Source organism: Pezoporus flaviventris, unplaced genomic scaffold, assembly GCF_033815535.1.
Source record: "Pezoporus flaviventris isolate CSIRO_AGI_PZ_B2104156 unplaced genomic scaffold, CSIRO_AGI_Pfla_v1 ptg000002l, whole genome shotgun sequence".
In the NCBI taxonomy this organism is placed as follows: Eukaryota; Metazoa; Chordata; class Aves; order Psittaciformes; family Psittacidae; genus Pezoporus; species Pezoporus flaviventris.
Genome location: NW_026892550.1, coordinates 70,179,339 through 70,194,952, shown reverse-complemented (window position 1 = coordinate 70,194,952; position 15,614 = coordinate 70,179,339). Strand labels below are relative to the sequence as shown.

Here is a 15,614-nt window from a genome sequence, read left to right as displayed (position 1 = left end):
ACTATCTTCAGCCCAGTGGTCTCATCTAAACAAATCCAGTGGCTCCCTGGATTAAATCCTTTGCAAGCATTCAATATCATCCAAGTCTTAACAAGTTAGAAGAGCCATGAGGTGGAAGTTCACACCTGGAGGCAGGGAAATGAGCAACTTCCAGTACTTTTTACCGGCAGTGGTAGTCACCTGATGGTAAAAAGGGTCCTCAGACTGACAGGTACAGCTTCACTGACATGTCCATCTGGTGTATACACTGTACATTTCCCATCCTCAGTCCAAGTGAAGTGTCTCACCTCACCCACGTGTTACTGGTACAGCCCAGATGCCCTACGGCCTTCCTTGGAACTTCTTGAACGTGTGCATTTGTTGATCTCCTTCGCTCCAGAGTCAGTGGAGCACTGCTAGTGCTGCCGCTGTGCGGCCTCTTGCAGGGCTGGGAGAGTCCTGGGGGCCGGGGCCTTCTCTTTGGGGTCAGCAGGACCCTGCGGAGGGCGGCTGCAGCGGGATCTGCCGGTTCCAGGGCACAGGGTGCACTGACCCCCCCTTGTGACGTCGCGTGTGGCGAGGCCAGCCTGGCTCGTGCCTGGGGTCCTGCTGCGCACGCTGCGAGGTCTGCAGGGTCGAGCGAGGCTTCTCCTGTTGCTCTGGGTGCTCTGGGGCTGCTGTCAGCAGCACTCGCTGCCCATCCCAGAGCCATCACCAGTGTTTGCCTGGCCCTGCCCGGCTCAGGTAGACGCAGCGCATGACATGTGGAGAAACATTAAAAAAGCAGCAGAAAATCAAGGTGATGTAAACCTGCCCCAAAATCTGAATGCTACATATCCCGTCCGTCACGAGGCGAAGCGACGGGAAGGAAAATGGCGCTCCCGCGAGAACCGGGCGGAGGCAGCGGCGGCGGCTTTCCTCCGGCCGAGGGGCTGCGCCTGGTGGCGGCGGGACAAGAAGCTGCAGAGCACGGGCGTGCCGCCTCCACCTCCGCGTTGCGGGAAGGAACAAGGATGTCAGAACTGGAAAGAGGATGTTGATAAGAAAGATCAGGTACACCTTTTGCCCGATGTCGTAAACGTAACCGCAAGGCAGACACAGAGGTGCTTGGCTAATTGCTTGGAAGCGTATAAATGTCGTGTAATCCTTGTAATAAGCAATCCAGCTTGTACTCTACCTCTGGGTCCGTGCCTTCCATCCTCACAGTCAGGAGCACAGGCAAGCTGTTTGGTGCATTTAGACTGCTGCGAGGGGCCAGCTCCACCGCCTTGAGCACTGAACCTCGCCTGGAGCCCCAGCCACTTGCGGCTTTCCGCCCCGCTGCGGATGGGCTGGGGTGCGAGGGCCATGAGACTCCAACCGAGCACTTGGCTGGCCCCAGCAGCACCTGTACAAGTTACCGGCTGAGCCAGGCCTTGGGCGATGTGGCCTTTCCCCTGGCCATGAGCTGAGGTCCTTTCTTCTGGAGAAGCTGTGGCTCCCCCATCGCTGGCAGTGCTCAAGGCCAGGCTCGTCAGGGCTTGGAGCAACCTGCTCTAGTGGAAGGTGACCCTGCCCATGGCAGGGGGTTGGGACTGGATGAGCTTTAAGGTCGCTTGTAACCCAAACCAGTCTGGGATACTATGATTCTGTGACATGAAGAGCAAAAGCTGCGTGCTCACTGTGCTCAGGGCTGTGGTTTCAGCTCCTGGAGGAGCTTACCAGAGCCACCTTCCTTTGCCAGGTACAGTGGGAGCACGTGTCAGTGGCTGAGGGTGGGAGTCCCAGTGTGATATCCAGCCCAGCCACATCCAGTCCTCTGCAGCTGGGCAGGGATCCTGGTAAGAGAGCCACGCTCATACCAGCCTTGGGCTCTGGGGCGTCGAGAGAGCTGCCTCTCCAAAGGACGGGTAGTCTCGTTGCCGGAAGGGTGCTGGTCCATGCCGCTGGCAGCTTTATGGCCACTTACAGGTGGTTTCATTTCCAGCCGCAGCAAAACTTGAGGGTAACTTCAGGACAACAAGCCTCCTGAGCGAGATGTAAAATGGAAAAGTTGAATCTGAGATGGTATTTCCGCCCCCTGGAGTGGTCTGAGGGGATGCCCCGGGGCTGAGGTGCAGAAAGAAGGTGGAAACAACGGAAAGGCTGTCCCGGACGAGAGAGGGGTTGAGGTGATGGGGGCTCCTGAGGGAAACACTGCTCCCAGATTTCCAGGAGCCTGCAGGTCTACATTAGCTCCAAATGAGAGGGGTTTCCCGTAACGAAAATGCTGCTCCCAGCCCTGTAGGTGGCTGCAGAGGTTCAGAGCTGCGGTGTGGGGAGGGTGCCTCTCCCTGAGGAGAGTGTGTGGGGCTGTGGAAGTGGGTGGAAAGGGCTGTGTGTGAAATAAAGGTTTTGGGAACCTGTGGAACAGTGGAAGGGGAAGGTTTGAGTGGGAGACGGTGGCGTGGGGTGGTTTTGGGGGTAACTGGGGAAGGGGCTTGAAACCTGGGTTTGAGGGAAAGACAAAGCGGATGGAAGAGCTGACCTGAACAAACAGCTTCAGGGAAGCTTCAAGCACAGCATGACTGGCCTTGCCTCTTCCCTGTGCATTTTGCAGGCTGCAGTTACCTTGATTATTGATAGAGTTCCATTTTTCCCACATGAAGGGTGAATATTGCTTCCCCAGACAGCTGTTACCTCGCAGTAGCCGGTAAAACACCAAGAAAGTATGTTCAGAGGAAGGAATGGGTGGGTCTTGTGGCTCAGCAGGATCCCCTTTAGCACCCAAGCTATTTTCATACCTTTGGGGTTCCCCCCCCCCCTCCCCCCCGCCTTGCTCTCTCCCCCTTCAACTTCCCCAGTTTGTTTCTTTATGATTTTTAAGGAAATTACTTAGGTTCGGTTTAGGGCATTCCTCCATCCCGGTTTGAGTGTTAGCCCGTTCCATCATCCTTCACTGTAATAACCGTATTTCGTGGTTTAAGCTGAGCCTGTAACCCAGAACCACACAGCCGCTCGCTCTTTCCTCTCCCTTCTTCCTCCCCCTGCTTCCCCTGAGCTCACCTGGTTTTGTCAAAGTTCATTCCTTGTTGGGATGATGGTCGGAGGGAAGTCAGGGTCAGTTGATGGTGACGTGAGGAGAGTTCTGCTGCTGCTGCTGGCTTTTCCCATGACTTTATTCTCCACTGATGATCATGACAGCACATTTCTTCTTTTCAAAGCCCAGAGTGGTGGGGATGGGCATCCAGCTGATGGGCTATAAAAGTGTTATATACCAGGCAACAGCATATAATTGAGTTCATTGGCTGTTTTCCCCCCAGACTGAATCTCCTTGAGGTACACACGGGAATTCCCCATCTTCCCCCATCACCCACCAAGTATATCCGGGTCCCTGAGCAAAAGCAGTCCCACGAGTGGGTCTGCCTTTACCTGAAGCAGGAATAACCCAGACCGTCTTCTCCAGCAAATTCTTCATGTGCACCACAGGAACTTTATCCCCTTCTACAGTATGTGAAAGTTCTGACTGGGCTGGGCCAGCCCTGTTGGCAGATCCTCTGGTGTTGACCAACCAGGTGGCCTTTGGTAAGTGTGTATCCCAATGCTTGAAAGTCCCACCACCCATTCCTCTCAGTGTAGTTTTTAACATCGTACCGTTCGATTTCCCAGAGGCTGGTGCATGGTAGGGGATGTGATATACCCACTCAATGCCATGCTCTTTGGCCCAAGTGTCTATAAGGTTATTCCAGAAATGAGTCCCATTGTCTGACTCAATTCTCTGTGGGGTGCTGTGTCACCACAAAATCTGTTTCTCAAGGCCCAGGATAGTGTTCCGGGCAGTGGCGTGGGGCACGGCGTGTGTCTCCAGCCATCCGGTGGTTGCTTCCACCATGGTAAGCACATGGTGCTTGCCTTGGCGGGTTGGTGGGAGTGTGATACAATCAATCTGCCAGGCCTCCCCATATTTGTACTTCAGCCATCGTCCTCCATACCAAAGAGGCTTTAACCGCTTGGCTTGCTTAACTGCAGCACGTTTCACACTCATGAATAACCTTGGCAATAGTGTCCATTGTTAAGTTCACCCCTTGATCACGAGCCCATCTGTATGTTACATCTCTGCCTTGATGGCATGAGGTGTCTTAGCAACAGCTAAAAACACCGGTGTGTTACCGCATTATTCTCAGACTAAAGTCAAAAACACAGCACTGCACCAGCTAGTAAGAAGGATGAAAATGACTGCTACTGCTGAACCCAGCACACCATACTGATGAAGAGCCTCATTTGTCGGTTTTATGTGCGTGGTCTGGCTGTTGGGTGCCACTGGGATCCTGGCAAAGTGATCTGGGAGAAGCGGGAAGGAAAATATCCATGTCTGTGTGGTCTTAATAGTAATCAATCAGTGCACTGCGTGATATGCCTGCACTTTCTTGCTTCAGCAGGCGGCTTTAACCTCATTTAGGTCAGTGTGAATGTATCCTGGAGGGGTCATTTCCCAGATTTTCCCCCTCTGAAAGCTGGAAGATTTTGTCTTAGGGGGGATTTTTAACCTGAGAAGCAGTGAGACTAAACTGGATTGATTTAAGTGCTCTGGGACAGAGCAAAACAGAAAATAGTGCAAGGCATCGCTGCAGAGTTGATTACTTCTTGTGTAAGAGCCACTGCTTGGGGTTCATCTCCTTCTCCCCTCTGCATTAAACAGCTCTGAGCCCTGATGTTTTTTCGGCACTGGACCAGCTCGACCTTGGTGGGGTTCCAGCAGTGAAGATGAGTGGCATTGGTTGGTGTTGGCTGTGGTTGGAGAGAGAAACGCCCCCAAATCGACCCCAGTAACGTCCCCCCAGGTACAAAGGGCATGTGCCAGCCACTCTGTGGCTCTCAACAAGGTCCCGGCCTGGCCTCTCACGCAGGAATGACTCTTCCTGGTCAATCCTATGAAACATGCCTAATGATTGCATTTGATCCTGCCTACCCCTGCCTGTGTCTGGCAGCGTCAGACCTGCAGCAGAACAGACCCTCAATGCAGGGAACGTGTAGCACAGGCAAGCCTGCTCCTCCACTCCTGGGGTTATCCCAGCTTTACTACGTTATTTTTCATGAGGATTCAAGAATTAACTGGGGAAATGAACTGGTGGCACCTTGTAAGCGGCGAGGAGAATCAGACAGGCCAACCCAATATGGGTGATAAGCAACTTCTACCTTATTTGTGACGCAGTTCACACATATATAGGAGTGGTATTCAGCCACTCCTTCTTGGCGCAACAGTATTGGTTAGCCCCCCCACAGCTTCCTCCACATTGTCCTCCCAGGTCCGGTCTCCGACCACCTGTGGGGGCCACCCCCTGCCTTGCTTGCACAGTCCTCCAGAACTCTATGGTCCTGCTCTTAGAGTCATTCTGCAACAATTCCCCCCTTTTTCTTTGTGCAAGCAAGGCATTATGGGTTATTCTGTTCACCTGTTTTATCACACAACTATAAACAAGTCTAATAGCTACGATGATTAACCTAATCATGATACATAAGTGCAATACTTTTAAACAGCAGTGTCTGACTCAACCTGTAATGCCCCGTGAAGACAACCATCTAGTTATTCTTAGGATATTGCTCATTTACTATTGCTGGGTAAGCTGAGCCAGGGTTCTCAGCTGTGCGTGCATCGAATTAACATAATCAGAGAGACTCATACAACACATTCCATCAGACTCTTCACATCCATGTCCCTGTTCCAACAACAAAAGGTTCTGCAGTGTTGCATGTCTTACAGAGTCAACATTAAAACAAATCGGGAATTGCCTTCGATGTAGAATTGTCTGCTTAGCAACTCAGCAACCCAGTCTGCTTAGTTGAGCTGAAGCACTTACAGTGATTTGGCATATTATGATTGGATACATGTTTTGAAGACCCTTAGTGACTAACATATAATTGCTTAAACACAGCTGTGAGAACTCAACCTTGAAAGCTTGCCAACAGTCCACAGTTCTCATTAACTTGGTGAATTCCAGCCTCTTATCTTGCTTGCTTAAGCTTCTTCGGGCCTCCCATGGCCTTGCTGTATCTTTCAGGACTATTCAAAGTTTATGTACCACTTATGCATTCTCCTGTGAGAACACCGTCTCCACATCTTCCCCCTTTATGTTTTATATATGGTTTGGGTGGCTCTACTTGAGCAGGGGATCCGGGCTAGATTATATTTCCAACATACGCCAACCAGAGGCTGCCTGGGCCTGCCCCTTTTTTCTGCTGTATGGCTCTCTGATAACAGGCTGTATAGCTCTCTGATCCTTCACATCAAGGTCTGGCATGGCATGTGTCCCCACCGCTCCACGCCTGCTGGGTTGCAGCCAACAGCGGAGCTAAAGGTTCTTCTTGGTGGCAAACACAGAAGCCAACCCAGTCTTGCCCTTGATTGTGGTAGCAGGCATTTGGTCAGCCTCAGTCCTTGCACCTTGTTGTCAATGCACAGTTTCACCTGCTTCATCCAGTAACAAGTTGCTACTACAGCAAGGCACACACACATTTACATTAGCAGAGTAACTGTTACAGGGTGCAGCAGCATGTTGAAGATGCTGATGGCAGTGAGGGACTAGCCAAAGAAATTTCTTACCAGTGGAATTCTCCCCCCCTCTTAAATTTGTTCCATCACCTGCTTTATAACACTACCATTGTATTAAAATTTTTCTAGCTTTTGCCTTAGCATTTTCTAGCAGCTACTGCAAATTTCCATACTCTAACATCTCTTTTACAAGTGACAAATCTATACAGTACAAGGTGCAGTTTCTTATTAGCACCTAGCTAGTAAATACAGGTGGTTTTATACACAAAATCACAACCTCTAATAATAGCTATTTTACAAGCACACATATTCAGGATGTTACTTTTCAGTTGCCCCCAAGTGATGTTTTGCAGTTATTTGTTCTTTCTCTTCCTCTATCTCATTCTGCTTGGGGTAATCACGGTCAGCTCCTGTAGCTGAGGCATCAGGTTTATCCATTCGTCTGTCCAGCTCATGGCAAGGCTTGACAAACTTTGCAGGCAGTCACCATGGACCTGTAGGCAGGAGGACACCAATATACCCCCTCCCCCAGGTTATCAGTTCTTCAGTTCTTGAGAAGTAGACGGGTTAAACAGGTTAAGTGCAGCATCATTACTCTCTCTCCCTCCCCCCCTCTTTTTAAGTCCCTGCAAAAGCCATCATTACTCCCACTACAGTCCCACGTACAGAACGTGGCACAAGGACCCTGTGGAGACTAACAGCAAACCAGCTCCGAGAAGCATCACTGCAGTGCGAGGTGGCAGGCTCAACCTTAGCGGGCGTCCCCGCAGAGGCTCTGCCTCCCCCACATCGTATGAGGCTTGGGCTTTTATACTGACCAAAATGCACACTCATTCCGACACAGGTGGCCAGCCTGTGCTGGAAGAAGTGGCCAGCAGTATCTACAGAGGTCTCCAAGGGTTGATAGAAACCTGGACATACTTATATTTACCAACTTCTAGTACATGAGTATCACAGAGAAACTGTATGGGCTCCCCCTGTCAGTTGCAAGAAAAAATCATAACATACACAGCTTGAGTATAAGAGGATTGTAACGCATACGTGGTCACTGTTTGTCAGGCCTCCTTAACTATTTTGAGATCAAGAGCTTCCCACTCTTTAGCCCCCTGCTGTGTAGTAAACACAGGATATGCAAAGATGCCCATTGCAGAAAATTCCCCGGTAATGTTCACCTCTTTGATTATCCATTGTTACAACTGAGCGTCTCCAGGGCCAGTAAGTCTGAGCAGACCCACCCGGGAGACGAAGAGTCAGGGTCTGGAAGCAGAGGATATAAATCTGGCTCGGATTCAGGGGATTCGGGGGCTGATCCTGCGCCGAACTCGGGGTCTCCGTTGCTCGCAGCTGTGTCTTTCTTATCAGATGTATCTCGTTCGGTATGTAGCCATCTGCAGACCTGGCTCCTCCGTGACTGAGTTAAAAATTTTTTCACTCTAGGGCATAGTGGGTTGGAGAGGCTCGCGGTTCCTTTAAATCTCCCGCTCGCGCATGATCCCTATTTTCTACTGCGTGCTTCAAAGTGGCGCCGCAATCGATCCGGCGCCGAGGCACCGCCCTCTTTCTTTCGGATTCCTCGGCATTTATCATACGTATACCTTCTAATATACTTTCTCTGTCCTTTTCAAAGTCCCTACTTTCGGAACTGGGGTGGTGGGGGAGCAGGGGGTTGCACCTCCTCCGCGGCACCTTCTGATGGAAGGGGAGAAAAGGAAGGGGGTGGGGGTGGGGGGTGGGGGGAAACCCTGTGCTCCCGCGAGTTGGGGGGGGGGAACGAGTTGTAATCTTCCCCCGGTTTCAACCGACCGGGGACGTCTGTTCCTAGTTTCTCCGTTGCTACCGCGGCAGTTTTCTTTTCTGCCTTGTATCTTTTTATACAGTTCATTACTTCCCTCCGTGGTTTACCGAGTTTCTTTGCCTTTTTATAATCATTAAGCACTGAGTCAAATAGTTCATCACCAAACTTTCGCCACTCACTCTCCTCAAATATTGTATTAGGATCTGCAAAAAAAATCCCTTAGCCTTCCCTAGCCGCTAGACCTGCTAGCTGCTTTAGAGTCTCAGGCTCAATTCCCCGCTTTATAAAAAGCACTGTAAAAAGTTCAGGGCTCAGTTCCCCGCTCTTATAAAAAGCACTGTAATAAGTCCAGGGCTACCTCTCGGTCCATTTTCATGGCCAGCCTTTTCCGGATCATCTTCTTCTGGGTCGTCCTGTAACCTCGGTCTCCGGATCGGCCTCCCGACGCAGCAGTGTCTGGTTCGCCCCAGCGGCGGATTCCTTTCGGTTAGTCCGAGCACCCGGGTCCGTCACGCCACCGCAGCAGCATTGCCCGCGCTTCCCGGCCACTGCCGCCGGCGCCGCTCACTCGCCGTTCCGGGTCCCCGTCGAGCGGGGCCGTGTATCCGGGTCCCCGTTAAACCGGGGCCCTGTATCCGGGTCCCCGCTAGTCGGGGCCCTGTATCCGGGTCCCCGTCGACCGGGGCCCTGTATCTGGGTCCCCGCTAGTCGGGGCCCTGTATCCCGGGTCCCCGCTAGTCGGAGCCCTGTAATCCGGGTCCCCAGCGACCAGGGCCCTGTAGTCTGCGTCCCTGTTCGGGCGCCATTTGTAAGCGGCGAGGAAAAGCAGACACGCTAACCCAATATGGGTGATAAGCAGCTTCTGCTTTATTTGTGACGCAGTTCACATATATATAGGAGTGGTATTCAGCCACTCCTTCTTGGCACAACAGTATTGGTTAGCCCCCCCACAGCTTCCTCCACATTCTCCTCCCAGGTCCGATCTCCGGCCACCTGTGGGGGCCACCCCCTGCCTTGCTTGCACAGTCCTCCAGAACTCTATGGTCCTGCTCTTAGAGTCATTCTGCTACAGCACCTAAAGACTAGATTTTATGGGGAGGAAAAAAAATATTAACGTAGGGACAGCATCTGCAACCAATGGGATTCACCTTCTTCTACCCCATAAATATTAATTTTGGCATTTTGAGCCTGTGTCGTGGAGCCAACATCATGGAGCCCCTTGAGAGGCAGGAGGGAAGTCTGCACTGGAGATGTGTCATGGTTTCAACCCAGCCGGCAGCTAAGGACCACGGGGCCACTTGCTCACCCCTGTTCTGTTCCCCTGGGTCAGCTGTCCTGTCTCTGCTTCCTCCTGGCTTCCCCTCCTCCCTGGCAGAGCATGAGACTCAGAAAGTCCTTGGTCAGACTAAACATTACTTAGCAACAACTAAAAACATCGGTGTTATCAGCGTCGTTCCGAGGCTAAAGTCAAAAACACAGCACTGCACCAGCTACTAAGAAGGAGAAAAATGACGGCTACTGCTGGACCCAGGACAGTAAGGAAACATTTTTCCTTGCTACCTGCAAGTGTAAACTCAACATCCCCAAGCTTTCATACACATAGCCCTTTACAAAATCTTAACTACTTCCATTGCCAGATAACATGCCCACCATTTTGGAGTCTGTCCTGGACTTCTGGGTGGCCCACTGCATGCTGCCTGGTGCTCTTCAGATACAGCCCAGCAAGGGTTCCCAGTCCCTCTCCCCCTCCTGTCTCCAGACCAGAGAGCACTGTCCCTTCCCTTTGCTGCAGCAGCAAGGGAGCACTGGAAAAAGAAGCGGGCAAGACTACTGGGAAAACGGTGACAAGCTATTCCGCTGTCGGGAAGGAGCAGTGCTCTCAAACAGCTGTGTGTGCAAGGCACTGCAGCAGGTCTGCATGTGCCTCCCTTGGGTGCTGTCCCCAAGCAATGGGGTGGTGCTGGCCACCTCCAGCCAGTGGCCCAGTGTCAAGGAGGAAGCCTCGGCCACGGGGCAGCAGTTCCAAAGGTGATGACCCGCAGAGAATGTCACTGTCAGCTCATTGTGATGTGTGCGGAGAGCTGACAGGGAAGCAAAGACCTACTGAGGAGGCCACTGCCAGTGACTGTGGCCACCCTGTGGGCAGAGGGACAGTTGCCCCACATGCAGGCACCTCACATGGCGCACTGGGGTCATATTTCTTCTCCCAGCTGGGCACAGCAGATGATCCTGAGGTACCCCGGACACCACAGGGTGCAGATGGCGTCTTCTTCCTGGGAGAGGAAACGTTGCAGCTCAGAGCTGGACAAAGCAGCAGCTTTTCTCCCCAGCCTTGTTTCTAGCGACTACCTCGGGACCAGCTTTCAGGCAGTCCACGGAGTGCTGCTCTTTGCAGATATTTCAGGTAGGGTGCGCAGGGAGGAGCAACTGTGACATCGAGGAACGTGAGCCATTCTGGCACACACCAGGCCCTTTGGAGCCCTGCCCCTGCTGCTGATAGTGAGTGGCCATAATGAATGCTGAGGTCTTCTGCTGGGATTCCCAAAAAGGATGGGCTATCATGGGTGGTTAAGCACTGCTGCAACCCACACTGTGTTGGGGCATGGGAAGGTGCCGGGCTGGGCACCCCGGCTGGCCAGTGTGGAACTGGCTGCCAGGTCCTTTGGTCCCCAGGGCATTCATTTCCTGATTTCTGGGTGTCTCTGTTACAGATTTCACCTCTTTGACAGAGCACTGTATCTGGAAGGGTGGTTCACAGAGAGGCACTGATGAGTTGGCGGAAGACCTCAATCACTACCTGTGTGACGTTTTGGAGGGTAAGAGCCATGCTGCAGGACTGCCTGGCGGCAGGCCATAGGGCTGCTCATGGAATGGGGAGGCTGGTATCCTGGGCAACCTAGTCCTGCTTCCTTGGAAGGGCTGGGACTTTCTGTGGCCTGGAGGAACAGTGAGAACGGCCAGGCTCTCCTGGCAAGTCAGGACAAGTGCAGGTCCTTTCTGCTCCCCACTGTGGCCAAGGAGGCACCCACTTTCTCAGCAGCCACCTCTGTGCTTCTGATGGGAACACCCAGCTCCATGGTGCCTGGGGGCCCAGAGCAGGCTGAGAGCACCAAGCAAGTGCCAGCGCACAAGTGACCTGGACATGCTGGCACTGGCGTTGTGTGGGAAAGACAGGGAGAGACAGAGACCCTTCCAAGCCCATTTTCTCAGGGGATGTCTTGACCCTTCTGAGCTGATTATGAGCACATTCTGGACACCCCTTTGGCAGCATTTGTAAAGAAAAGCAGAAGAGGCCTCGAAGAGGATGAAGGGTCTAGAGCATCTCTCCTACAAGGAAAGGCTGGGGGAACTGGGCCTGTTTAGCCTAGGGAAGAGAAGGCTTCAGGGGGGATCTTACAGTAATGTGTCTAAAACTTCAAGGGAGGGAGCAGATTAGACAGAGCTAGGCTCTTTCCAGTGGTGCTCATTGTCAGGACCAGAGGCCATGCCATGGGCACGCACTGAAGCACAGCAGTTTCCCTCTGTAAGTTGGGAAACACTTTTTGGCTGTGAGAGGTGACTGACTGATTGCCAGGGAGCTTGAGAAATCTTCCTCTTTTGGCTCTTCCAAAGCCATCTAGCCAGCGTCCTGGGCAGCTGGCTCTGCCCCGCTTGAGAGCAGGGTTGGACCAGATGGACCCCAGAGGTTCCTTCCAGCCTCCACCATTCTGAAAATTAGGTGGCAGCTTGAGGCCATGCCTCTGTGCCTTCTGTGCAGGTACCAGGGCTGCAGCCCCTGGGAGCCTGGGAGGCAGGCCAGGGTGGTGCTTTTCCTAAGCTGTGCCGGATAGTGCACCATCGCCTGGGTGCTCCGCTCTGAGCACGGGGGCTTCCTTTGTGGATTATGGAAGAAGGTGTCCACATGACTCTTCCTTTCCTTCCCTCTGTCTCCAGACATGCTGACTCTTGGAGGTGACATCTTGAAGTTTGCTGGTACGTACTTAGGATGATGATGCCCATGGGTATTAATCTGCAGCACGGGACTGCTGTGGCAGCTCTGCTGTCCTCCTTCAGAGGCTCTGTGCAGCACCTTGAGCCATCTTCCTGGCCACTCTCATACGCCTTTGCAGCGCCCTTTTTCCAGGCTTCTCTTCCCACCCTGGGCCTGCAGTTTGGCTTCGGCAAGGGTGGTGGCTCCCCTCCCTCTGCCTCAGCTTGCAGGGCTCTGTGCTGGGGGTGAGGGCAGAGGCAGCACTGAGAGGAGGAGACCTACTAGAAGGTGAAGCCGAAGGCATTTATTGGAGTGCTGGTGAGGGACGGGGGGACGGGGGAATGGAGGGACGGGCTGGTGACAGCACAGCTCAGGCTGCCAGGCCGCAAGAGGAGGAGGAGTCCCAGCGAGTCCAGAGGTCCTCCAGAGGCCTATGGCCTCCCACAAGTCCATCTTTTTCAGCACGTCATCTGGTTTCTGCTGTCCCTGCCATGGAGCGTAGGTCAGGGAGAGTCAGGTCTCAGCAGAGCCTTGACGTTCCCTTGCTTTCCCCAGGGGATGCTGTGCTGCTGCTGTGGAGAGCAAGACCCAGTGAGATGGCCAAGACCATCAGCCTTGTGGTGCACTGTAGCTGGCAGATCCAGAAGAAGTACCGGAGGCATGACATGCTCGTGGGTCAGAAATTCCGACTTAAGATAGGTACAAGTGCTGTGCCAGGTGCAGATCTGTGGCACTCTCCTGTGCTTCACACTGGCAGGGAATGCGGGGATGCCCGCCTGGGGCTAGCGCCAAAGGAAAGCATCTCCTGCAAGCATTCAAGGGGCCACCTGTAGTTGGACACCAGACCACTGGGTTTGTGTGCGTTCACAGTTAGAATTAAACCTGGCAAGGGATCTGAAAGATAACAGGAAGAGCTTCTATAGGTATGTAGCAAATAAAAAGACAGACTAGGGCAACATGGGCCCTCTCCAGAAGCTATCAGGAGAACTGGCTACCCTGGATTTGGAGAAGGCTGAGGTTCTTAATGACTTCTTTGCCTCAGCCGTCACTGGCAAATGCTCTGAGCACACCACCCAAGTCCTGGAAGGCAGATGCAGGGACTGTGAGAATGAAGACCTTCGGCCCACTGTAGGAGGGCATCTGGTTCAAGATCATCCTAAGAACCTGAATGTGCACAAACCCATGGGAACTGATGCAGTCCGTCTGCGGTTCCTGAAGGAGCTGGTGAATGAAGTTGCAACTGTCCATCATATTTGAAAAATCATGGCAGTCATGTCAAGTCCCTGACGACTGGAAAAAGGGAAATATAACCCCCATTTTCAAGAAGGGGAAAATGGATGACCCAGGGAACTACAGACCAGTCAGTCTCACCTCTGTGCCTGGCAAAATCTTGGAGCAGATTCTCCTGGAAGGCATGCTAAGGCACATGAAAAACAACAAGGTGCTTGGTGACAGCCAGCATGGCTTCACTAAGGGGAAATCCTGCCTGACCAATTTGGCGGCCTTTTGGGTGACATGGTCTAGTGCGAGATGGCAGTGGGGTCGGATCTAGGTGATCTTAAGGTCCTTTCCAGCCCTCACTGTTCTATGGTTTTATGATTCTGTGAAGCTCAAAGGAAGAGCAGGTGTCAGGTTGAATACTGGGGTCTTTGAGCGTCTGCTGTCGGCCAGATGCCTGCAGGAGGAACTTATCCCTTCATTTTTCAGGTGGAGGCAGCTTTGCATCCTTTTCCGTGTTGGATTCTCCCCTGCCTTTCACAAAGAGCAAAGGAGAGCTGCATTGCTTAAGGCTGTGAGAAGGGTTTTGCAGGCTGTAGTTTTTCTTGAGCAGACAGCTACAACCCGCCTGCATGTAAAGGGGGTGGGCGGTGATCAGGGGCTTGGTTTGCTGGGTTTCTGGGGCAGGTTAAGACAGCCAGCACTCTCAACACAGTGTCACTGTCCACTTGGTTTGTCTATTTCTTAACACCCATTTAAGGGTCCTGTGTCAGTAGCCCCTCGAGAAGGATGGAGGATGCCCTCCCCCTCCATAATGACCATCTCCCCACTGGGGTTCAGATTGGCTTCTGAACAGCTGAAATGCTGGAGGCTGTAGAGCTCTGCTTCTCCCTCTCTCTCTCCCAGGGATCTCTGCAGGGAATATGCACCACCTGAGGTTTGGAGACGAGAGGCAGCAGTACTTCTGTGTCATTGGCAAGGCCCTGGAGGATGTCTGTGAGGCCGAAAAGCTTGCGGAAGCAGGTGAAATTGTCCTCTCAGCCTCCTGCTGGGAGCTATGTGAGAAGCACAGGCTCAGAACCAGCCATATTGCGGGCAAAACAGCTGTGAAGGTAGGTGGATGGGACAGCATCTAGAGCCATTCTGAGGACCTGGACCTGAAGGAGGGAGGCCTCAGAAAGCTGAAGAGCTGAATGTGGAGAGAGTTGTAGCTCTGAAAGGGGAGAGCAGCTGATGCTCTTGTCCTTTTATGTTAGGAGTAACTCTGGGCTGGGCTTGCTTGGTTTGAGGGGTCAGGAGGCACTGGAACAGTTTTGGCCCCACCAGCAGTGTCCTCCGTGGGTCACGGAGCTGTTGACAGCTGGGGGATGCTTGGAAGACGTCTGCTCAGCTCCAGGGTTTCTGAGGAAGCACTGCTGTCCTGTCCAGCCAGATAGGCTTCTTCTCCCCTTTTCTGGACAGTGACAGTGGAGGGCAGGATCTGTCCCCTGGGACTCCTGGAGAAGCCAGTGTCAAGTGCTTTCCTTCTGTGTACCTTCAGGTTACGGGCATGAACCAGATGTCTCTGTCGGAATGCCAAAATGTTTTAGACAAGCTTCCACAGAAGGAGAAGTGCTGCTTCACGGAAAACGAATGTGAGTGCCAGATTCACCTTGTTTTGGTTTTGCTTGGAAACGTGGGGCCTGGCTGCTGCAGGGGTCAGGGATGAACTACCGCTCCCCTCTTCCCCTCTCAGTTAGCAGTCATGCTTTTGGCCCTCTTGTGCATCAGCTGGGGCAGTTGCTGCTGCTGCCATCTCCTTCCAGGGGACAGCTCTGCCCTAAGCACCTGCAGGTGGCAACACAAGCAAACGCAGGAGTCTCTCCCCTGTTGCCAGTGCTAGCCCCTGCTTTCCAACAGCTCGTAGTCCCATCTTCCCACAGCAACCATGTGTGTTTCCTCTCCGCAGATGCTGTCAGGCCTGCTCTTTTCTTGAACCCTGATACTGATGTGGGAGACATACTTAGTTACATCCCAAAAGCTGTTCTCAGGAAGGTACGCCTGGGCCGTTGCTGCTGGGGCTGCTTTTTTTGCAGGGCAGAAGAAGTGGTGCATTCAGAGAGGGAGTTTCCATGAGAGCAAGCCAAACAAAGAAAATGCATCCC

At 52.8% G+C, this 15,614-nt stretch overlaps 1 protein-coding gene across 1 annotated transcript in view; it reads left to right on the top strand.

The window, feature by feature from the left end:
* The first annotated feature begins 851 nt into the window (after positions 1–851).
* The window catches only part of LOC133274888 (adenylate cyclase type 10-like), a 28,161-nt gene continuing 13,398 nt past the window's right edge, over positions 852–15,614 (top strand). The window contains exons 1-9 of the mRNA XM_061464471.1: positions 852–994; positions 10,230–10,310; positions 10,493–10,686; positions 10,994–11,098; positions 12,216–12,254; positions 12,808–12,951; positions 14,377–14,582; positions 15,011–15,104; positions 15,419–15,504. Of these exons, the coding sequence (XP_061320455.1) occupies positions 852–994; positions 10,230–10,310; positions 10,493–10,686; positions 10,994–11,098; positions 12,216–12,254; positions 12,808–12,951; positions 14,377–14,582; positions 15,011–15,104; positions 15,419–15,504 (1,092 nt within the window). The remainder of the gene's footprint in view (positions 995–10,229; positions 10,311–10,492; positions 10,687–10,993; positions 11,099–12,215; positions 12,255–12,807; positions 12,952–14,376; positions 14,583–15,010; positions 15,105–15,418; positions 15,505–15,614) is intronic.